The sequence below is a fragment of the Dendropsophus ebraccatus genome, chromosome 3 (assembly GCF_027789765.1).
Source record: "Dendropsophus ebraccatus isolate aDenEbr1 chromosome 3, aDenEbr1.pat, whole genome shotgun sequence".
NCBI classification, from domain to species: Eukaryota; Metazoa; Chordata; class Amphibia; order Anura; family Hylidae; genus Dendropsophus; species Dendropsophus ebraccatus.
This window is the reverse complement of record NC_091456.1, coordinates 56,398,585-56,424,178: the sequence shown is the minus strand read 5'-3', so window position 1 is coordinate 56,424,178 and position 25,594 is coordinate 56,398,585. Positions and strand designations below refer to the sequence as shown.

The 25,594-nt window shown below is 46.9% G+C and overlaps 1 protein-coding gene across 2 annotated transcripts in view; it reads right to left on the bottom strand.

The window, feature by feature from the left end:
• The window catches only part of LOC138785647 (guanine nucleotide-binding protein G(q) subunit alpha), a 122,213-nt gene that overhangs the window by 65,045 nt on the left and 31,574 nt on the right, over positions 1-25,594 (bottom strand). The window contains exon 1 of one of the 2 annotated variants that reach the window (XM_069961809.1): positions 8,697-9,722. The exons of the other annotated variant lie outside the window; for it this stretch is intronic. Coding sequence (XP_069817910.1) covers positions 8,697-8,832 — 136 coding nt within the window. The 5' untranslated portion in view covers positions 8,833-9,722. Of the gene's footprint in view, positions 1-8,696; positions 9,723-25,594 lie in introns of those variants that run through there. 2 annotated transcript variants of the gene reach the window in all.

Below are 25,594 nucleotides of genomic sequence, written 5' to 3'. Positions count from 1 at the left end.
ACTTGCAAAACACCTGAGAGAGAGAGAGAGAGAGAGAGAGAGAGAGAGAGAGAGAGAGAGAGAGAGAGAGAGAGAGAGAGAGAGAGAGAGAGAGAGAGAGAGAGAGAGAGAGAGAGAGAGAGAGAGAGAGAGAGAGAGAGAGAGAGAGAGAGAGACGCACAGAACCCTGGGCTGACTGCACTGTCTCTAAAAGGTAAACAAAGGCTTCCTTCCCATCCCAGCAGCAGTTCAGTCCATAGGGGGCATAAATACGTTCGCAAATTTACAGACGGGGAATTCTCACAATTATAAAGAGTTAATGTTACAGAAACACTTCAGTTTTTAAAAATCTTTTCAAATGAAAGGTCCACTTTAAAAGGGGTTGTATGAGGAACAGAATGCGGTCTGCAAACCACTAAAAGAAAGCAACCAGGTAGCAAAATTGTAGTGAAGAACAGTCTGGTTACTGATTAACCTATAGCAACATTTATAACTAGAGCTTTAAAAAAGTTTTGAATGGCGCAGGTCTCACTGCTGGAGAATGCATGATAAAACGCACGCAGAAGGGCAATGCACTTCCTCGCTGTCAACCATCTTCATCAAGGCAGCCCCATGGATTTATAATGGAACCACCTAGACTGAGATTGATGTGAGCCGGGAAGTAAACTCTACTGCGCACATATCCCAAATCAGTGGGATTTCAGCAGTGATATCAGTGTCCCTGTAACATGTCAAAACATGTTTGTTTGTTTTTTTTTTTTGTTTTTTTTTTTAAAGACCGTGCCCATTTAGGTATATTTAAGGTTGCATTAAAATTGTCTATATTCTTAGGTTTAAAACAAATAAAATTGACACTCATGTTTTAAACAGGAACTATCAGTAGTTTAGACCCGGCCAGTGACTGGCCGAGTGGCCTGGCAGCTCAGATGGGCCGTTCTGAAGCAGTGGCATGCGGGACTGGGGAGGAAGCATGCAAAGCGCAGGAGACCGGGAACGTGGACATGTGATGTAAACAGTTTTGGCAGGGGCTACCAATGCTAACAATGTCCGTGCAGCCCTTGCTGAATGATTATCGGGCCATGTAAAAGGCCCAGTAAGCAAGCGCCGATCTTGCAGAACATCGCTCGTTTACATTATTGATCGAGGACCCTAAGGCAAATATGGCTGAGAAATGTATCTTCTCAGCATTTCCACAGCTGGACCCAAAGGTTAAAATGACACTGACCTAAATGTATTGATTAGACAAAAAAAAAAGTGTCTAATTGTTGTCTCTGCGCCCCCATATATGTGGAAATAATAAACTTTATTAAAGAAAAAAAAAATTGTTGTCTCAGCAACCTATTACAGCTTTGGAACAAGAATCAGACATTTTTGTCTCTGACAGATTGATAAATCTTGGCCACTGAGTGAGAAAATCAGAAAGGTGAAGATACAGATTAGATTGTTATATTTGGGCTTGTGTTGTCCACAAACATTATTGTACTTGACTGAAGAACTATAAATATTTGAATTATCCAAGGTCCTTTTCTCCTTTAGGGTAGCTTCACATAGAGCTCTAGGAACGAACACAGCATCAAATCCGCACTGTAAAATCTGCTGCGAATCTGCAGCAGATTTCATGCTGTGTTCATTCATTTAGTCAAATCTGCTGAGGATTCGCTACGGATCCTTAGCAGAAAATCCACAGCGATACGGTACGTGTGAAGCTACCCTTAAAGGGAAACTGACAGCACAGCTATGCATATATCCATGCCGCCAGTTTCCAGTTGCCTATTAAGTGACCACTGCTTAGGTACCTTTATCTCTCTGTGATGCAGTGAGTGTGTGTGTGTGTGGGGGGACCAAGAGAAGCATGCGGTGGCGCACCGGTGGAACGTGGACTGGTAAGCTTTGTGTGGGGAGCCAAGTAGTTAATTTTTACAAATCTATAGCAAGATTTTCTTACAGTAGAATTTCACAGTGAGAAAACTTGCAGCGTGTAATCCGCTGCAAATGCGGTATGTGTGAATGGGGAACCAATCATGACAAAAACGCTGTTACAGCTATAGATATGTTCTAATATGCCGCCCCAGCACTGTTCCCAGGCATGTAAGCAAACGCTATGATAGTGACTTATAAGTTCCGAAAACGTTATTTGCAAAACTAACAGATAGTTATGTGGGCGGTCCGGAGCTCCTACCTAGTCATGGCTGGAGGGAGACCTTGCCAGCGATCACGCCTCCCGGGGAGCATTGGTACTCAGGGACGGCCCCTCTGTGAAGCTGCTGGCTCCTATATGCCGAAGCTCCCAAGGAGGCGTGATTGTCTGCAAGTAAGATGTTCCACCAGTGGTGATTAGTTAGGAGCTCAACTCCACATGTCTACATCTGTAAGATTTGCAAAGTACATAACTCTCATAGCTGTAACAGCGTTTATATCATGATTAGTTCCCTTTAAAAGCCGTAAAATTTGCGGTAAAACACTGCAACGAAAAACAATATTTTGCAGAGGGCAAGAGTTTAGGCCACGTTCACATGTCCATAGCACGGTCCCCAGCCGCGGACCCGCAGCTATGGACAGCAACCACAGCCATCTGCATTAGTACGGACGCATTCATTTAGAATAGGGGATGCCAACACAGAACCGTAACACCTACGGGTGTGTGTATGGGGACATATAAATCAATGGGTCCTTATTCCATCCGCAAATACAGACAGGGTAAGCCAATGTGCGAAAGGGTCCTCAGTCTAGGTATCAAATTAATATTTGCTGCATGTGAATGACAGCATTTATGACCTATGAGGATTTATCCCAAACGAAAGGCTCATCTGTCTTTGTATCCAACAAATAAAAAAAACTGTATGTCATTGGATTTAAAGGAGTCCCTTTTCTTGGCGATATAGACCACGGGGGGGGGGGGGCGGGGGGGGTATAGAAACACACTTATGAAAAGCCTGTGTACAGTATAACACATGTAGGATTCCAATAGGAATTCCTACTTATTAGTGTTAAAGTCTTGGACCCAGTGTTCTCAGGGTTCCCTAAATTATTCTGGGTCTGATCAATGCCAAAGAAGAAGAAGAAGAAAACAAAACTCAGATAGTTCTGATGTCTCAGTATTAAATGGTAAAAACATGACATACACTAGCAAACAATGCATGGCCTGGACCATTCCTGGAGCCAATATTTTTAAACATTTTCCAATAGACCCTTTTTCCAGAAAGCTTCGTTCTGAGGTCTATTAGATTTCATTGTCATACTCCCAGGTAGTTTAAAAGACTCGCTGGTCTCTCAAAAAGTCTCATGATGCTTTTGGTTGGTAGAAATAAGGATGACAGGATGAACCGTAACCCACCTAATTTTTGTTTATAGGCCATAGAAGGGGTTCATGGCAAGCATGATTTAGATACCATCATTTCTAAGTACAGTCCATTATCCACATGGGGAATTATTACAAGAAAAGACATCTGATAAAGAAAGTGACTGTAGGCCTTAAAGGAGAAGTCCGGCATAATTTTTTATTAAATTACTGTATTGTCCCCAAAAGTTATACAAATCCCCAATATACACTTATTATGGGAAATGCTACTAAAGTGCTTTTTTCCCTGCACTTACTACTGCATCAAGGCTTCACTTCCTGGATAACATAGTGATGTCACGACCCGACTCCCAGAGCTGTGCGGGCTGTGGCTGCTGGAGGGTATGATGGCAGGGGGATGCTCAGTGTCCCTCCAATGCCCTGTGTCCCTCTGCCATCATTCCCTCCAGCAGCCACAGCCCGCACAGGTCTGGGAGTCGCGTTGTGACATCACCATTTTATCCAGGAAGTGAAGCCTTGATGCAGTAGTAAGTGCAGGGAAAAAAAGCACTTTAGTAGCATTTCCCGTAATAAGTGTATATTGGTGATTTGTATAACTTTTTTTTTTTTTTTTTTGGGGGGGGGGGGGGGGGAATACAATATTTTAATAAAAAAGTTCGTCTGACTATTCCTTTAACTACACGAACAAGACCAGCCTCCACTTGCCAATATATAAATCATAATTACAAGTTTCTACAAACTGACCACTTTAGTGACTTGTACATAATTTAAAAGGGGTAGCTAGTAAGGCCTATGCACCAATGGCCCAGATCTACTAAAGCGGTCTTATTTGCCCACTGCAACCAATCACAGCTCAGCCTTCATTTCTCAAATTCCTCTGGTAAAATAAAAGCTGACTGCTGATTGGTTGCTATTGGCAAAAAAGGACAGTCGATCAATAACTGGCCTTTCCAATATGGCGCATTCATACCTGCTTGTTCTAGCAAATAATATAACTTGTGATCATTATCTCTGTAGTCTCTGGATCAAATACACATAAATCCACAGTGGGCATAAGTGCCCCTTTAAAATCACTCAAAGAGAATAAACATAGGTGACGGTGCAGTAAGGGGCTAGGGAAGGAGACATTTTAGGCCATATGTGTGTCAAATAAACACTGTCTGCATGTTAGTGTAAAAAGCTCTGCAGGTACAGTACACCGATCAAACACAAACAGAATTCTGACAACAGCTGGTGCAAAGTCTCATGTTTTATATCCTGCAGTTCAGTTGAAGCCTTCTATAAGGTACCTGGTAGCACCTGGTCCATGCCATCATACACCAGAGGTCAGATTCTGATCCATGCACGTTCACAATAGTATACCACCACGTACAAAGCTGTTATTTCATCATTGTTTTCCCCTACAAGACTGAAAGCGATTCTGGTTGCTTCACACACCTAGCTTCACTCCACAGCAAGGCCATAAAAGCAATGCATTAGCAGAGCATGCTCAGCTCCATTTTGATATTCATCATCACTTAGCGGTGGTTACTTGCAGACCATCCATCCATCTTTAATGTTACAGTAATGCACACATATATGTTACACACAAGCCTGGATCAATATATCGGACTCATTATTGTGAAGACGGCAACCGCGTGCAAGGCATTTATTGCCGTTTCCTTACAAAGCTTTTTCAGCTATCCGACATGCAGACATCCTGGGGTTAGTTCATACACATCATCGGCAGTCAGAAGCCATCTAGTATAGAAAATACTGCAGGGCCATGTACAATACAGAAAATCTATGCCCCCACATCCTGCTTTGATGGAGGGGTCACCCAGACCTCCTCTACTACACTGGGTTCTCATTACTGGATAGCAATGGTGACAAGCACAGGCTCTGGTTTATGTATGTGATATATGGGGAAGGCAGGGTTAAGGTATAACCTTTTGCTGGTTGTGATGATCCATACTGTGTGAAATATCCTGCGGCGCTTATGAGACTCTGGGATTTTTCCACATCCGTGATCCATAAAATGCCAATATATGGCGTAGACGACACACAGAGGAATGTAATGGTAACCCAATGCACTAGAAATGTGAGGCCTGAGGTGTCAGAGATTGCAGTCAGCTCTCATATGTGACTACACAGAGCAGGATGTATGGATGGATGGGGTGTGTACACAAGATGGATTAGAGGGACATCCGGATAATAGGCAGCCAGCAGGGCCTATGCCCAGCACTGACAGCAGGGGCTCTATGGGGGCTACATCCTGCCAGTGCCCACTCCTGGTGTATGGTACACACACCTATGGCAGGCTCTGCTAGTGCCCACTCCTAATGTATTGCACACACATCTATGGCAGGCTCTGCTAGTGCCCACTCCTAGTGTAATGCACACATGTCTATGGCAGGCTCTGCTAGTGCCCACTCCTAGTGTAATGCACACACATCCATGGCAGGCTCTGCTAGTGCCCACTCCTAGTGTAATGCACACACATCCATGGCAGGCTCAGCTAGTGCCCACTCCTAGTGTAATGCACACATGTCTATGGCAGGCTCTGCTACTGCCCACTCCTAGTGTATTGCACACACATCTATGGCAGGCTCTGCTAGTGCCCACTCCTAGTGTAATGCACACATGTCTATGGCAGGCTCTGCTAGTGCCCATAAAATGCCAATATATGGCGTAGACGACACACAGAGGAATGTAATGGTAACCCAATGCACTAGAAATGTGAGGCCTGAGGTGTCAGAGATTGCAGTCAGCTCTCATATGTGACTACACAGAGCAGGATGTATGGATGGATGGGGTGTGTACACAAGATGGATTAGAGGGACATCCGGATAATAGGCAGCCAGCAGGGCCTATGCCCAGCACTGACAGCAGGGGCTCTATGGGGGCTACATCCTGCCAGTGCCCACTCCTGGTGTATGGTACACACACCTATGGCAGGCTCTGCTAGTGCCCACTCCTAATGTATTGCACACACATCTATGGCAGGCTCTGCTAGTGCCCACTCCTAGTGTAATGCACACATGTCTATGGCAGGCTCTGCTACTGCCCACTCCTAGTGTATTGCACACACATCTATGGCCGGCTCTGCTAGTGCCCACTCCTAGTGTAATGCACACATGTCTATGGCCGGCTCTGCTAGTGCCCACTCCTAGTGTATTGCACACACATCTATAGCAGGCTCTGCTAGTGCCCACTCCTAGTGTATTGCACACACATCTATGGCAGGCTCTGCTAGTGCCCACTCCTAGTGTAATGCACACATGTCTATGGCAGGCTCTGCTAGTGCCCACTCCTAGCGTATTGCACACATGTCTATGGCAGGCTCTGCTAGTGCCCACTCCTAGCGTATTGCACACAAATCCATGGCAGGCTCTGCTAGTGCCCACTCCTAGTGTAATGCACACACATCCATGGCAGGCTCTGCTAGTGCCCACTCCTAGTGTAATGCACACACGTCTATGGCCGGCTCTGCTAGTGCCCACTCCTAGTGTAATGCACACACATCCATGGCCGGCTCTGCTAGTGCCCACTCCTAGTGTATTGCACACATGTCTATGGCCGGCTCTGCTAGTGCCCACTCGTAGTGTATTGCACACATGTCTATGGCCGGCTCTGCTAGTGCCCACTCCTAGTGTAATGCACACACATCCATGGCAGGCTCTGCTAGTGCCCACTACTAGTGTAATGCACACACATCCATGGCCGGCTCTGCTAGTGCCCACTCCTATTATATTGCACACACATGTCTATGGCCGGCTCTGCTAGTGCCCACTCGTAGTGTATTGCACACATGTCTATGGCAGGCTCTGCTACTGCCCACTCCTAGCATATTGCAAACACATCCATGGCAGCCTCTGCTAGTGCCCACTGCTAGTGTATTGCACACATGTTTATGGCAAGCTCTGCTAGTGCCCACTCCCCGTGTATTGCACACATCTAGGCTCTGCTAGTGCCCACTCCCCGTGTATTGCACACATTTCTATGGCAGGCTCTGCTAGTGCCCACTCCCCGTGTATTGCACACATTTCTATGGCAGGCTCTGCTAGTGCCCACTCCCCGTGTATATCACACATCCATGGCAGGCTCTGCTAGTGCCCACTCCCCGTGTATTGCACACATCTAGGCTCTGCTAGTGCCCACTCCCCGTGTAATGCACACACATCTATGGCAGGCTCTGCTAGTGCCCACTCCCCGTGTATTGCACACATCTAGGCTCTGCTAGTGCCCACTCCCCGTGTATTGCACACACATCTAGGCTCTGCTAGTGCCCACTCCCCGTGTATTGCACACATCTATGGCAGGCTCTGCTAGTGCCCACTCCCCGTGTATTGCACACACCTATGGCAGGCTCTGCTAGTGCCCACTCCCCGTGTATTGCACACACATCTAGGCTCTGCTAGTGCCCACTCCCCGTGTATTGCACACACATCTAGGCTCTGCTAGTGCCCACTCCCCGTGTATTGCACACACATCTAGGCTCTGCTAGTGCCCACTCCCCGTGTATTGCACACACATCTATGGCAGGCTCTGATAGTGCCCACTCCCCGTGTATTGCACACATCTAGGCTCTGCTAGTGCCCACTCCCTGTGTATTGCACACACATCTATGGTAGTGCCCACTCCCCGTGTATTGCACACACATCTAGGCTCTGCTAGTGCCCACTCCCCGTGTATTGCACACATCTAGGCTCTGCTAGTGCCCACTCCCCGTGTAATGCACACATCTATGGCAGGCTCTGCTAGTGCCCACTCCCCGTGTATTGCACACACATCTATGGCAGGCTCTGCTAGTGCCCACTCCCCGTGTATTGCACACATCTAGGCTCTGCTAGTGCCCACTCCCTGTGTATTGCACACACATCTATGGTAGTGCCCACTCCCCGTGTATTGCACACACATCTAGGCTCTGCTAGTGCCCACTCCCCGTGTATTGCACACATCTAGGCTCTGCTAGTGCCCACTCCCCGTGTAATGCACACATCTATGGCAGGCTCTGCTAGTGCCCACTCCCCGTGTATTGCACACACATCTATGGCAGGCTCTGCTAGTGCCCACTCCCCGTGTATTGCACACATCTAGGCTCTGCTAGTGCCCACTCCCTGTGTATTGCACACACATCTATGGTAGTGCCCACTCCCCGTGTATTGCACACACATCTAGGCTCTGCTAGTGCCCACTCCCCGTGTATTGCACACATCTAGGCTCTGCTAGTGCCCACTCCCCGTGTAATGCACACACATCTATGGTAGTGCCCACTCCCCGTGTATTGCACACATCTAGGCTCTGCTAGTGCCCACTCCCCGTGTAATGCACACATCTATGGCAGGCTCTGCTAGTGCCCACGTCTATGGTCCATATGAATGGGCAGCCACACACGGAGGCCGGGCACAGCCCTGTCGCACACCCGGCTCACACTCACCCAGCAGCAGCAGCTTCAGCTCCCGGCGGGCGTCCCTCTTGTCTCGGCGCAGCTGCCTCTCGATCTCGTCGTTGATCCTTCGAGCCTCCTTGGCCTCCTCGCTGAGGCAGCACGCCATGATGGACTCCAGAGTCATGTCTCCTGACTGCTGGTGGTGCTGGGAAGAGACAGACCCCCACCCTGCTGCTTCTCCGTGTAATAAGGGGGCTCGGCGTGCACAACAGGGGGAGACAGTGTCAGCTCGTGCTCAGACGGGGGAGGGGGCGGCTGTCCGCAGCTAATGGGCAGCCTGGCACTCCGGCTGATGGCACCCGAGGGTGGGTGGGTGCTGCTGCCCGTGTACAGGGGACACCTAACACCCGATCTGCTGTCACTCGCCTGCTCCGCCTCCACTCACCACCATGCACCAAACAACATGGTGACATCCATAGAGGAAGGAGGAGAAGAGGAGCGCTGGCTATGGGCGGACGGGCGGCGGGGCTGCTCCCGGGCTCCGGTAATAATGAGGCGTAAAGCGGCTGCGGATGGCTGGGAAGCCCCGGCCGGTGACAGCGCTAACAGCTTGTGCCCTTCCCCCTCTCACACATTTCCCGTCTCTGATCTTCGTTCGTCGTCTCCTTCCCCCGGTGAGAGGCCTGGGCTTTATTCCCGGGGATATGCCCCTCTCATGCCCGCACACTGGCCGTGGATGGTGGCTGGCAGTCAGTGCCTGCAATCATTCCCCCCTGGCAGCCTTTTCAATGGCTCTGCTCCCCGGGCGTGGTAAGGCAGAATATGGCGGACCTTCTCCAGCGAGCAGGGGGAGACAGTTATACAGGAGCAAATCCCAGGGAATAACAGGCGGCCGTGTCCTCCGTCACTGCGCACCACCCTCGGGCTGCTTCCCCCCGCATCGGGTGGGCTTTGTGGCTTCCATGTCCTCCGCCGTGCCGTCTACTTCATACAAAGAGCGAGATTTCTGGCTTTCGTCTAGTCCATGCATGTAATTCTATTACAACCAATTCACTATTGGATCATATGACGTTGAGAAAGTGGGGAGGAGAAAGCTGCAAGTCAAGGGGAGGAAAGAAATCACTTGTACTGCATTACAAGCCCTGCTCCCAGCAGCAGTATGATGGAGACCATAGAGTCCTGTCTACAGACCAGTTACCCCACAGTCCTCCTGAGGTGGGACAGGATGGTCGGCAGTCATGGCTGGTAGATCAGGTAGCAGACACACTGGCTGTGAGAGAGAGCACAACCCTGACAAGGTGACACCTCAGGGAAAGAAGTACAAGAGGAAACTACAGGAGGAGATTCCATCACAAAAATGTGCCTGGAGGGGGTCACTGACTGACAGGAGGAAATGTTACCTGACAAGGGGAGGGAGACTAGTCACTGGGAGCGGAGGACACCTGACTAGTGTCAGGGAAGAGGTGGATACCCTTAAGGGGATGTTCACCTTTCTTCACCGTTTGGAGTATATATAATATAATATATTACCTCTTATGTAAATGGATATTATAAATATTAAAAGTTGGTTAAACTAGTTTCATTTAACTTGTTCCGATATTATGAGCTGGGATTATAGTGAACGGTTCTTCTGTTTCCTATCAGAAACCGCCCCCAAGCTGGTTACCTAGCATATCCTTTGCAGCTTGGCTTAGGTGCCCAAGAGGGTGTCGTGGGATAGTTTGGGTGCATTCACACAGTGCAGTAAAATATAGAAAAAATATTCGAAATTTTTTTTGTACCTAATCACACAACGTACATGTAAACTTAGGCTCTGGTCACATTTCACTTGTGAATTGTGTTTGGTAAATGTGTGTAAAAAAGAAAAATATACACAACGGGCTCCACGTGTGCGGTTATCACCGGGGGTGCTCCAGGCATGGAAACACATGCAGCTTTATATAGTTTAGGTTGCCACTTATACCTGTCCAGGAACCTGGTGTCAGATCATTATTGCCCCGGACAATAAAAACTGGTGGCATTCTTGCCACACATCTGTCTCAGAGATTGATCCCATGAACCACTAGAAGACACATAAGGGCAATAATAAATTAAAGGCTTTTTTATTAGTGGAATCAAGGCAAATGCTTTTCAAGGGTTAGACTGGGTTCACACTGCATTTTTGCAATCCGTTTTTTTTTTTTTTTTTTTTAATAAACAGAAGCATTTGTGTGCATCCGTTTTGATCCGTTTTTCCTTTAACTTCCATTATAAAAAAGGATCAAAATGTTTTTTTAACCCCTTAAGGACAGAGCCTGAAATGGCCTTAAGGACAGAGACAAATTTTATGAATATGACCAGTGTCACTTTATTCATTAAAGGAGAAGTCCGGCCAAAATTAATTTTTGATATGTTGTTACTTATGAAAAGTTATACAAATTTCTAATGTACATTAATTATGGGAAATGCACATATACTGCTATTTCCCTTAATTTAGTAGATCAGGAAGTGTTAGAAATATCTCTGAAGAAGTGACGTCACGACCCAGGGTGTAATTCCTATGGAGTGTCCAGCAGGGGGCGCTCTCTATATAGAAGTCTATGGGACTTTATTGTTTCTATGGGTTTCTATGTAATGTAATGTAATGTAATGTAGTGTACAGTGCTTTATTGAATGAATACATCTATGGAATACTTTGGGGAGCAAGTGTCCTTGCTCCCCAAAGTATTGCATAAATGTATTCATTCAATACATTCAATACACAGTAAGCCCGCCGATCCGCCGCATTTCCGCCGAATTTCCGCCGCATTTCCGCCGAATTTCCGCCGCATTCCCGCCGATCCGCCACACGCTGATCCGCCGCATTCCCGCCGATCCGGACCATATACATTGAACTACAGCTCCCATCATCTGCTTCTAGTATGAACAGGTGATGGGAGCTGTAGTTGGGTAAGGGATATGACATGCCGCCGGGCGCAGGGGGGAGCCGCTCAGTACACAGGAGCGCTCCCCCCTCCTCCTCCTCCTTCCGTGATAACTTCCGTCTATACCAATGCTGACTCCCTGCCTGGCCGCCGCTCTCCGCTCTCCCCCCATACATACCGGCTCCCGATGCATCCTGGTGTCCGCGCTGATGCCGGGAGCCGGTATATGTGAGCGGAGAGCGGCGGCCAGGCAGGGAGTCAGCATTGGTATAGGCGGAAGTTATCACGGAAGGAGGAGGAGGAGGAGGGGGGAGAGCTGCTGTGTACTGAGCGGCTCCCCCCTGCGCCCGGCGGCATGTCATATCCATTACCCAACTACAGCTCCCATCACCTGTTCATACTAGAAGCAGATGATGGGAGCTGTAGTTCAATGTATATGGTCCGGATCGGCGGGAATGCGGCGGATCAGCGTGTGGCGGATCGGCGGAAATTCGGCGGAAATGCGGCGGATCGGCGGGCTTACTGTGTATTGAATGTATTGAATGAATACATTTATGCAATACTTTGGGGAGCAAGGACACTTGCTCCCCAAAGTATTCCATAGATGTATTCATTCAATAAAGCACTGTACACTACATTACATTACATTACATTACATAGAAACCCATAGAAACAATAAAGTCCCATAGACTTCTATATAGAGAGCGCCCCCTGCTGGACACTCCATAGGAATTACACCCTGGGTCGTGGCGTCACTTCTTCAGAGATATTTCTAACACTTCCTGATCTACTAAATTAAGGGAAATAGCTCTATATGTGCATTTCCCATAATTAATGTACATTAGAAATTTGTATAACTTTTCATAAGTAACAACATATCAAAAATTTATTTTGGCCGGACTTCTCCTTTAATAACTTCGGGATGCTTTTACCTATCCAGCCGATACTGAGATTGTTTTCTCGTGACATATTGTACTTTACATTTCTGGTAAAATGGAGTCGATACTCATAACGAATCTTTATGAAAAACACCAAAAGAACGTGAAAAATTGTGAAAAAATGCATTTTTCCAACTTTGAAACCTTTCTGCTTATACAGAAAATGGTTATGCCACATAAATTATATATTAAATAGCATTAGCAACATGTCTTTTTTATGTTGGCGGCTTTTATTAAACTATATTTCATTTTTTTAGACAATAGAAGTTTAAAACATTAGCAGCAAACTTCCAAATTTTCAGTAAAATTTCAAAATCAGATATTTTTAGGGACCTGTTCAGGTTTGCTGGGTTCACACTATGTATATTTCAGGCTGTATTTGGTCCTCATGTCAGGTCCTCATAGCAACCAAAACCAGGAGTGGATTGAAAACCCAGAAAGGATCTGTTCACACAATGTTGAAATTGAGTGGATGGCCGCCATATAATGGTAAATAACTGCCATTATTTCAATATAACAGCCGTTGTTTTAAAATAACAGCAAATATTTGCCATTAAATGACGGCCATCCACTCAATTACAACATTATGTGAACAGAGCCTTTCTGTGTTTTCAATCCACTCCTTGTTTTGGTTGCTATACAGCCTCAAACATACAGCCTCAAATATACGTAGTGTGAACCCAGCCTCAAAGTGTATTTGAGGGGCCTGTATGTTAGAAATCCCCACAAAGCACCCCATTTCAGACACTGCACCCCCCACACTCTGCAAAAGCATATTCAGAAAGTTTTTTAACCCTTTAGGGGAGTCACAGAAATAAAAGCTAAGTGTGTAAGAAATTTGAAAATTTTATTTTCTGTGCAGAAATTTTATTGTAATCCAATATCTTTCATAATTATAAACCTATTACCAGAGAAATGCACCCCAATATTGATTGCCCCGTTCCTGCAGTTTATAGAAATACCCCATATGTGGCCCTATTGCGCTATTTGACGCAACCACAAGCCTCAGATATAAAGGAGCGCCTAGTGAATTTCAACGCCTCCGTTATATTTGGTCATTTCTGACTTTACCACTTCAGGTTGGCAGAGGCTCTGGGGTGCCAAAACCTAAAAAACACCCCTAAAGGGACACCATTTAGAAAACGACACGCCTCAAGGAATGTAACAAGGGGTGCGGTGAGCATTTGGACCCCAAAGGTGCTTCACAGATTTTCAGAACAATGTGGTGTAAAAAAGGAAAAATTCTATTTTTTACACTAAAATGTTGTTCTAGCCTTCAATTTTTCATTTTTACAAGGGGATAAAAGAAAAAAAAAACACCAAACGTGTAGCACAGTTTCTCCCGAGTACAGAAATACCCCACATGTGGACATAAAGTGCCAAGCGGGCGCAGCACGAGCGTCCAAAGGGAAGGAGCGCCAATTGGCCTTTGCAAGCTGGATTTTACTGGAATGGATTTCAAGGGCCATGTCGCATTTACAGAGCCCTCGTGCTGCCAAAACACTGTAAACCCCCCACAAGTGATTCCATTCTGGAAACTACACCCCTCAAGGAATCTAACAAGGGGTGCAATGAGGATATGGACCCCACTGGTGACGGGCACAAATGTGGAACCATGTGACGTGAAAGTTGCATTGCACCCCTTGTTAGATTCCTTGAGGGGTGTAGTTTCCAGAATGGGGTCACTTGTGGGGGGTTTCCAGTGTTTTGGCAGCACGAGGGCTCTGTAAATGCGACATGGCGTTCATCATCCATTCTCGCCAAATCCAGCCTCCAAAATCCAAATGGCGCTCCTTCCCTTTGGAGGCTTGCTCTGCACCCACATGGCGCTTTATGTCCACATGTGGGGTATTTACGGACTCGGGGGAAATTGCTCTACACATTGTTTTTTTTTCTCTTTTAACCCCTTGTGAAAATGATAAATTCAAGGCTAAACCAACATTATAGTGTAAAAAATTTAATATTTCATTTTCACGCCATATTGTTCCACATTTGTGCCCGTCACCAGTGGGGTCCATATGCTCACTACACCCCTTGTTACATTCCCTGAGGGGTGTAGTTTCCATAATGGGGTCACTTGTGGGGGGGGTTCAACTGTCTTGGCAACACAAAGGCCTTTTAAATGCAACAAGGCCCTCGAAATCTATTCCAGCCAAATTCAGCATCCAAAAGCCAAATGGCGCTCCTTCCCTTTGGAGGCTTACCCTGCACCCGCACGGCGCTTTATGTCCACATGTGGGGTATTTCCGTACTCAGGGGAAATTGCTCTACACATTTAGTGTTTTTTTTTATCTTTTAACCCCTTATGAAAATGAAAAAATCAAGACAAGATCAATGATTTAGTGTAAAAATTAAACATTTTTTACACTATATGTTAGTCTAGCCTTGATTTTTTCCTTTTCCACAAGGGGTTAAAAAAGAAAGTGAACATAAAACGTGTAGGGTAGTTTCCCCTGAGTACGAAAATACCCCACATGTGGACATAATGTGCCATATGGGCACAGGGCAAGTCACCAAAGGGACAGAGCGCCATTTAGAGGCTGGAATGGAGGATGGAGGCCATGTCGCAATTAAAAAGCTTCTGTGCTGCCAGGACAGTAGAAACCCCCCACAAGTGACCCCATTCTGGAAACTACACCCCATAAGGAATCCAACAAGGGGGTACAGTGAGCATATGGACCCCACTGGTGACGGGCACATATGTGGAACATGTGCCGTGAAAATAAAAAATAATTTTTTTTCATTTTCACGCCACAAATGTGCCCGTCACCAGGGGGCCATATACCCGCTGCCCCCCTCGTTAGATTCCTTAAGGGGTGTAGTTTCCAGAATGGGGTCACTTGTGGGGGGTTTCTACTGTCCTGGCCGCACAGAGGCTTTGTAATTGCATCATGGTATCCTCTAATGGGAATGGCGACCATACCTATTTAGCTGGGGAAAAGGGACAATTCTAATTTATTTGGGGGTGTTAGGCCAATTATTAGTTTATAAGGTTGGAAATGACAGGTGTCCATCAAATTCAACCTGTGTTGATCCAGAGGAATGCAAAAAAAACCCTCGTGAGGCAGACGACAGTAGCCTCATCACGGGAAAAATTCCTTCCTGACTCCATATTGGCAATCAGAATAATCCCTGGATCAACGTGACCCCTGAAATTGGAATAAGGGACAGAATTTAGAAAATGTAGAACTCCGATGACGTGTGGTACGCCTTGAAGCGATCCAGTATACAGAGGCCGGGGGGATCAGGACAGGTGTCACACTGGAAAATGGTGTCCTTCCTGATCCCCCTGTTACGCCACACTCTGCACTTCTTCTGGGGTCTCCTGTTTTCCAGTGTGGTGGACGTCACCTGGAAAATGTTGTCCTGGTGCGATACGGGGTCCTTCATATCCAGAAGCGCTGGGTCCGCTCCATGGCTGCTAAATATTAGGGCTTTATTACGGCTTCTGATATTTTCGGATCGTGCCGCAAGCTACAGTAGCTCGGGCAGCGAGGGACCGGAAGAGTGGGTGCTGGTATAAAAGTTACGTACGGGTGGTGACCTTTATCCAGCAGTGGGAAGATCAGTTCCCAAATGATCTCCCCACTAACTCTGAGGATGGGGAGGGACATCTGGGGGCTGGATTCGGGTGTCCCTTCCTTCATACACTCTAAGGGTACGTGCACACTGCGGAATGGCGAAGGATAACCCTTTGTGCATTCCGCAGCTGACACCCACCGGCGGACTGATGGAGGCGCACATCTCCTCTCGTGTCACACTCCATTCTATGCACGGGCGGATTCCGCCCTCTGTCCAAAGAATGAACGTGTCTGACGCCGGAAACACCCTGGGGGCCATTTTTATACGGGGATTGGTATATGGGGTATGTAAATGTGTAGTGGTGTAGTGTAAAACTTTATTCCATGTAGTGTGGTGTAGTGTAGTGTTTTTTACGTGTTTTTTTGACAGTAAGAAAAAATATCCCTACGCCAAGAAAGGAGCTGCTGATAAATGCCGCACTTATGTGCGGCACTTATCAGCAGACAGTGGCGGTAGGATATAGGGCCCCTACGCCAAAAAGGAGGAGTGGTGATCAGCAATGCCCCTACGCCAAAAAGGAGGAGTTGCTGATCAGCGGCGCACTTATGTGCGATGCTGATCAGCACTCAGTGGCGTTAGGGCACAAAAAAAGAAAAAAAAAATTGGGAAAAAAAAAAACACATGTAAAAAAAAAACCAAAGTAAGTATACGCCCGTTTGCTTTAAAGCCCACCCTGCGGGGGCGTATACTTACGCCCAATGTCGTTAAGGGGTTAACGTACACAAAAACTTAATCAACCTCACTTTTTTGTGTCCATAAAAAAAATAAGTTTTGAGCCTTTTTTTTCTATAATGGAAGCCAATGGAAATGCATCTGATTTTTTTGAAGAAAAAAAACTGATTGCAATATTGCAGTGTGAACCCAGCCTTATTACCCTCTTCATCAGGTACAGTGGTGCCTTGGATTACGAGCATAATTCATTCCGGTACCGTGCTTGTAATCCAAATCCACTCTTAAACCAAAGCAAATTTTCCCATAAGAAATCATAGAAATGCAGATAATTGGTTCACAATTTGTGGGAGTCTAAAGCCCTAGTACATGGGGCGATGGAGAGGAGCAAACGTTTGCTTCTCGTTCGACGCTCGCAGCAGGTGCAGCGAGCAGGTAAGAGCCAGGGTGGGGGGGCTGCCCGGGGGATTTCTAGATCGTCTGGGCAGCCCGTTGCTCCGTGCAATAGGAGCGACGGCAGCAGCAGATCATTGCTATCTCAAGGCCCTATTCCACGGAACGATTAGCGACCATTGTGAACGATAATCGTCCAGTCGAATAGAAGGCAACGATCCGCCGACAATGTTCATGTTGGCTGATTGTTGCAGCTGTTTGTTTTTCAACATGTATGGGCTGCCCAGACGATCTAGCGATCACCAGCTCGTTTGCTCCTCTCCGTCGGCCCGTGGAATAGGGCCTTAAAGGAGACCTGTCACCCCCCGCGCCGGGGTGACAGGCTCCCGACCCCCAGCTAGATACCCTTATAGTTACCGCATGTCGCCGAGTCGTGCTGCCGGAGCCGGTCCCGGGACAGAGATATCCCAGTGAGAAGCCGGCGCGCGCGCTGTGGAGATGGGTCCGGTGTCCATACAGAATTAATGGAGCCGTGCACGCGCAGCAGAGATAAGTCCGGCTCCATTCATTCTCTATGGACGCCGGACCCATCTCCACAGCGAGCGCGCGGGCTTCTCACCGGGATATCTCCGTCCCGGGACTGGCTCCGGCAGTGGGACTCGGCGACATGCGGTAACTATAAGGGGATCTAGCTGGGGGTCGAGAGCCTGTCACCCCGGCATGGGGGGTGACAGGTCCTCTTAAAGTTGTTTGTCTTTTAACATCGTTCATGTAGGCTGATCGTTGTCTTCCATTGCACGAGACGATTATCGCCCATAACGTCCGAATACGGCCAATAATCATTTCGTGTCATAATGCCTTAAAACGCCTAGACCCCAGCTTTTTTTTAAGGACAGTCCCAATTTGAGCATCTAATCTAGCCAGTCCATTCACCAGACTTAAGTATTATTAAGCCTGTTTGTGGCGTTCTTGAGAACAGGCTTATGGTGCGTTTACACAGACAGATTTATCTGACAGATCTTTGAAGCCAAAGCCAGGAAAAGACTATAAACAGAGATCAGGTCATAAAGGAAAGACTGGGATCTATCTTCTTTTCAAATATATTCCTGGCTTTGGCTTCCAAAATCTGTCAGATAAATCTCTATTTGTAAATGCACCCTTAGGGGTAGATTCTCACCACCTGCTTACGTTAAGGAATAAGGCTTGATGATGTCATTGTCACAAAATGGCTGCCACAGAGCAGCCTGGGGTCAACAGTGATTAGGTAAGAATGAGTTTACTTCACTTCATGGTGGGAGATTGAGGGGGGAAAAGATAGGTGATTGAAGCAAAGTTATATAACTTTGTAGTGAGTTTCAATTACTGGAAAAAGCTTTTCGCTAGAGTACCCCTTTAAGTTCATTGCAGCTGACTGCAACTGTCCCTGTGATTACCAGGACAGGCAGTCTGCATCTACCACGTCTAGTTAAAGTGACTCTGTACCCACAATCTGTCCAGCCAAACCGCCTGCACTGCTGGATAGCTGCTTTTCATCCAAGATCTATCTTGGCGTCTGTTCGGCAGGTGATGCAGTTATAGTCCTAAAAAACATCTTTTAAACTTACAGCCCTGTGTCAGATTGGCGTGGCCTAGAGTGTCTGTGCCCTAGGCCTGCACCACCTCTCTCTTCCTCCTCACTTCCCTCTTCATCATTAGGAATGCTCTTGGGCAGGACTTCTAATCATCACTTGTCTGAACACTGCACATGTGGTGGATGGTTAAAGCAGCACTATCAGCAGGTTCTGCCCAGAGAACCTGCTGATATGCTGCAGAAGCTCAGTAACTTAGGAGTATATTGCTGTCCCTAATGTACCTCTTCTCCCCCGCATTCTTTATTAATTCCCTAATTGCTCTTTTGCGAAACTGCTGCCTAAAAGCATTTGGGGCGTCACCCTCTGGCCCTGAGCACCATAGCGCCCGCCCAGTCCGCCCTCTACCGTCCTGCCCACTATGCATGCCGTAGCAGAGAAGATGTCCCATCGGAGATGCGCGATTTATCCGAGCCGCCGTCAATCCTCCCGGAGGTCACTCAAGATGTAAGTCTAATGCTGGGTTTACACGGAACGATAATTCGCCCGATCGTACGATTAATGCTGGGTTTACACGGAACAATAATTCGCCCGATCGTACGATTAACGATGTCAGGAGTAACGTTTTTTTTTCCCATAACAATCAGCATTTAGACGGTATGATATATCGTACGGAAAATTCATTTTGCGATCGTTTAGGCCTATCTCACACATTGGTTAAATCAGTGAACGACTGTTTACACGGAACGATCTGCGAATTTTTTGCGAACAATCAACAACGATTTGAGAACTTGTTCAAAGATCAAAATGAACGATTTATTGATCGTTCGCAGCGTTTACACGTACAATTATCGTTCGAATTCGACCGTTATCGCACAAATTTGCACGATAATCGTTCCGTGTAAACGCAGCTTTAGTCTATGTTCATCTGTGAATGTGTCTGAATTGAAGTGAATGTTTTTTTTGCAAATTGTGTGAATGAGAGTGAGTTGTAGTGTGTGCCTGTTGAGAGAGTGTGGATGATAGGAGTGTGGATGATGAGTGTGTGAATGATGGGAGTGAGCATAGTGTGGACGCATCATCCACACCATGCACGCTCCCATCATCCACACCATGCACACTCCCATCATCCACACCATGCACGCTTTCATCATCCACACCATGCACACTCTCTTCATCCATACCATGCACAATCCCATCATCCATACTCTCTCAATAGGCACACACTACAACTCACTCTCATTCATACAATTTGCAAAAAAAATAAAAAAATACACTTCAATTCACACACATTAACAGACGAACATAGACTTATACTTACATCTTGAGTGACCTAGGGGAGGATTGGCAGCGACCCGGATGAATCGTGTATGCGCAGGACATATTCCCTGCACCAGCGTGGTACATAGAGCCCACTATGCATATATAAGATTATTCATAGTGGGCGGGATGGGAGGGGGCGGACTGGGTGGGACGAGTTGGTGCTCGGAGTTGGAGGGTGACGCCCCTTGGGCAGCAGATTTGCTTAAGAGCAATTAGGGAATTAATAAAAAATGCGGGGGAGAAGAGGAACGTTAGGGACAGCAATATACTAAGTTACTGAGCTTCTGTGGCATATCAGCAGGTTCTCTGGGCAGAACCTGCTGATAGTGCCACTTTAAGGCCCATGTGCAGTGTTCAGACAAGTGATGATTAGCACAAATCCTGGCCAGGGGCATTCCTAATGATGAAGAGGACGGGGAGGAAGGACGGAGAGGCATTGCAAGCCTCTGGGACAGACATTTTAGGCCACACCAATTTGACACAGGGTTGCAAGTTTAACCTCTTAAGGACATATGACATACCCCTACGTCATATGTACTCACTTGCACTTCAAAGCGGGGCCGCGCGGCGGCCCCGCTTTGAAGTGCCGCGATCCCGGGTGCCGCGAGTAGCCCGGGACCGCTGCTATTAGCGGGCACGGTCTGATCGCCGTGCCCGCTAATTAGCTAATCGGAGGCAACTGTCAAAGTTGACAGCTGCCTCCGATTACCGGAGGCAACGTTTCCCTGGGGTCTAGTGGGGGAGATCGCTCCTCCGGGACCTTGTCCCGGAGGAGCGATCTCCGTTACTGATGCCGGCCGGGGACGCGTCCAAGATGGCGCCGTCCTCGGCTCGGCACTCGTTCGTTTTCGGCTGCAGCAGCCGAAAGCAAACGAGTGCCGATCTCATGGATCTCTGCAGCATATCTATGCTGCAGAGATCTCAATGAGAGATCACAGTGTATATACTAGAAGTCCCCCAGGGGGCTTCTAGTATATGTGTAAAAAAAAAAAAAAAAAGTGTTGTTTATAGTAAAAAGCCCCCTCCCCTAATAAAAGTCTGAATCACCCCCCTTTTCCCAGGTTTTAAATAAAAGTAAACAAATAAATAAATAAATAAACATGTTTGCTATCGCCGCGTGCGTAATCGCCCAAACTATTAATTAATCACATTCCTGATCTCGTACGGTAAACGTCGTCAGCGCAAAAAAATCCCAAAGTGCAAAATTGCGCATTTTTGGTCGCATCAAATCCAGAAAAAATTTAATAAAAAGCGATCAAAAAGACGTATATGGGCAATCAAGGTACCTATAGAAAGATCACATCATGGCGCAAAAAATGACACCTCGCACAGCCCCATAGACCAAAGGATAAAAGCGCTATAAGCCTGGGAATGGAGCGATTTTAAGGAACGTATATTGGTTAACAACGGTTTGAATACAGGGCCGAAGCCCACCGTCTTTTTGCCCACAAAAAAAAAAATCCCGCCACCAAAGGAGAGGAGGTGGGGCGAATGTGACCCTTATGTAGACTATCCTTTATATACTCCTGCATGGCCTCCCTCTCTGGACAGGATAAGTTGAATATACGTCCTTTAGGATATTTGGCACCTGGAATGAGCTCAATCGAACAATCATAGGGTCATCAGTGGAATCAAGCTGCATGGGTTCCTTGAGAGGGAGAGAGGCCAGAGAGGAAAATTTAGGAGGAGTCAGGGAGAACACAGGTTTGGGCGAGTCAGAGGTCCCCTTCTTTCTCTGTCTGTCCCTCATGCGTCAGATGGCCAGGGTCATAGATTCCTCAAGGGTCTCGGGGTTAGGGTATGCCACTAACAGGTCCTTGAAACGGTTACACAACCCTGCTCGGAACTGGTGTGTAAGGGCCGGGTCGTTCCAGGCAGAGGGACCACACCACTGTCTAAATTCCGCACAGTAGTCTTCTACCGGACGTTTACCCTGCCTTAACCCTTTGAGGACCAGGCCCAAAATGACCCAGTGGACCGCGCAAATTTTGATCTTAGTGTTTCCGTTTTTCCCTCCTTCCCTTCTAAGAGCTCTAGCACTTTCAGTTTTTTATCTACAAGGCCATGTAAGGGCTTATTTGTTACAGGAATAGTTGTACTGTGTAATGGCGTCTTTCATTTTACCATAACATGTATGATGGAATTCCAAATATATTATTTATGAAGATATAAATTGGTGAAATCGCAAAAAAGAATGCAATATGGTAACGTTTGGGGGGTTCCTGTGTCTACGTAATGCACTATATGGTAACAGCGACATGATACTATTATTCTATAGGTCAGCCCGAACACAACCATATGCAGGTTTACACAGATTCTCTAATGTTATATATTTTTTTTAAATGAAATCCTTTTTTTTTGGCAATTAATTATAAATAAAATGGGCCTATTGTGACGCTTATAACGGTTTTATTTTTTCACCTATGGGGCTGTATGGGGTGTCACTTTTTCCGCCATGATCTCTAGTTTTTATTAATACCATATGTGTGAAGATCGGACGTTTTGATCACTTTTTATTAATTTTTTTTTATATATAATGTAACATAAAATCGGTAATCCGCGCACTTTTTTCCCTCTTTTCGTGTACGCCGTTTACCGTTCGCAATGACGCTTGTTATATTTTCATAGATCGGACAATTACGAACGCTACGGTATATTATATGTTTATTTGTTTATTTATTTTTATATGTTTTATTTATATAATGGGAAAGGGGGGTGATTTCAACTTTTATTGGGGGAGGGGTTTTGGGGTAGTGTGTTAGTGTTTTTAACTTTTTTTTTTTTTACACATTTGAAGTCCCTTTGGGGAACTTTTACATACACTAGTGTGATTTCTACACTGATGAATGCTATGCCATAGGCATAGCATTGATCAGTGTTATCGGCGATCTGCTCATTGAGCCTGCCTGTGCAGGCTTAGAGTAGCAGATCGCCGATCGGACCGCACGGAGGCAGGTAAGAGACCTCTGGCAGTCCGTTTTACCGATCGGGACCCCCGCAGTCACACTGCGGGGGTCCCGATCGGTAAGTGACAGGGGACTCCCCCTGTCACTTACACTTAAACGCCGCGGTCGCGCCGCGATCGCGGCGTTTAAGGAGTTAATGACACGCGGCAGCGATCGCGCTGCCGCGTGTCATTACCGTGAGGTCCCGGCTGCTAATTGCAGCCGGCCCCCACCTGCTATGAAGCGCGCTCCGCTCCAGAGCACGCTTCATAGCGGGAGAAACACCCAGGGCGTACAGTTACGCCCTAGGTCGTCTGGGGACAGACTTCCATGGCGTAACTATACGCCCTGGGTCGTCTAGGGGTTAAAGACATCAGCTGACGCTCCACATTAGCGCCACTATCCGGGTCGTCATAAAGGAGGCCCAAAGCGCAGAAAAACTTGTCAATGGACTCCAGGTCAAGGGAGTCTGCAGGTAATGAAAAAGCCCACTCTTGGGGTGGTCCGGGAGAGGTCAGGTAAGTCAAGCAAACAGAGGGAGTTAGGACGGGGATTGCAGGAATAGACAGGGGGAGCTGGGACCAGGGTATAAACCTAATAGCCAGCGATGGGAGACTGGCTTAGCTTTCTTTTATGGTGACCATGAGCACGATCCAGATCCCCATTGGACCGGTGCTCTGATCTTCCAGGTTCCAGACAGGTAGAGAAACAAGTCAGTCAAAAGACTTACTCAGCTGTATAAATCAAGTCTAGCAGTGATCAGTTTAACTCCTGCATTGCCAGGAAGCTAAGAAGCAAGCGGACGTGTCACACAAAAGAAAAAAAGGCCCAGTTTACACCAGGCTACTGCACATTCCTAACAGGTACCATGTACCTCCTTGACTTAAGGGGTTGTCCACATATAAATTTTGAAAACAAATCTGTGGGTGACTGCTGATCCATGATGCAAAAAATAGGACCTGCACTTAAGGCTCGTCCACACGGCCATGGGTGAGCCCGTAATGCACTGCAATGCTCAATCCGTGCATTGATATGTTCAACAAAAAAGTAGGACTGACACTTATATGGTCTGTTTTGCGATTGGGGCTCTGTAGACTTGATGCCCTTCACAACTGCACAGTCCATGATTGGATGTTCCCCTCGCAATCATGTACCGTGCATTACAGTCTTGCCTATGGCTGTGTGGATAAGGCCTCAGTGCAGGTCCAATTTTCTGCTAGATGGGTGCTCATTTACATGGCTCGACAATCACACAACAAGGGTTGCACGGACATTGTTAGTGATATTCTTGCAGCCCTTGCTGCATATATAGAAAATAATAGCAATACTTTACCTCTCTACACCCCCCAGCTTCCTTCTGCCTTTTCCCTGCAGCCTCCGCTGGCACTTAACCCCTAGACGACCCTGGACGTACAGTTACGCCATGGAAGTCTGTCACCAGACTACCCTGGGCGTAACTGTACGTCCAGGGTGTTTCTCCTGCTATGAAGTGCGCTCCAGAGCGGAGCGTGCTTTATAGGTGGGGGCCGGCTGCAGTGAGTAGCCGACACCTCACCGTTAATGACAGGCTGCAGCGATCGTGCTGCAGCGTTTCATTAACCCCTCAAACGCTGTGATCGCGGCGCAACTGCGGCAGTTAAGTGTGACAGGGGTCTCTTACCTTCCTCCGTGCGGTCCGATCGGTGATCTGCTTACTGAGCCTGCACAGGCTATAACAAAGCAATGATCAGTGTGTGTAATCAAACTAAGGGGGTTTAAAATGTGTGAAAAAAAAAGTTAAAATCACTAATACACTACCCCAAAGACCCTCCCCCAATAAAAGTTTAAATCACCCCCCTTTCCCATTATATAAATAAAACATATAAAAATAAACATATAATATACCGTAGCGTGCGTAATTGTCTTTCAAATTCAAAAGTTTTATTAAAGTTTTTCAAAATGCAAGAAAATCGACAACAAGATATAAAGGCACAGTAAGGGTACAGGGAGGGGGAGAGGGAAGGGGAATGCAAAACATGTAACCTACAAAATGTAAAGGACCAAACGTGTCAAACAATAATCCCTGCAGGTATGCAACATGACTGCAGGAGTGGGTTAGAACCTGTAGATGCTAATACATGCAACAAAGGAACACGGAACATAAGGGACACTTCAAGGACGTGTAGCAAGCAACTAATACACACGTGGATCGCTAGGTATAAGCTACGTAGTAAGCCAGGAACCTGCTTCCGACACCTATGGCAGCAGCTTAAGGAAGTTACAGGAGGGGAGGGGGGGGGGGAAAGGGCAAAGTACCAAGGGGAGGAGGGGTGACACATGAAAAAGCGGGGTAGAAAAAGAGAGAGTTGGAGAAGAGAGTATGGTAATAAAAGCACGCGATCCATTGTCACTTACTCAGTTGTGAGCAGAACCCAGGAAACCCGGATGCCCCGGAGCCACACAAACCTACACCTATCGCTACCAGGAGAGAAGAGAGGAAGAGTGATATGTATAAGAGTTAAGGCTGGGCTAGTCCAGCCGTGTGGTATCTGGGTGAGGTTAGAAAATCCAACCAGGCAAACCAGGTGGATGTGTAAGAGGAAACCTGTTTCGGGGAAACTGCAAGCAATTCTTCCATATGCTGGA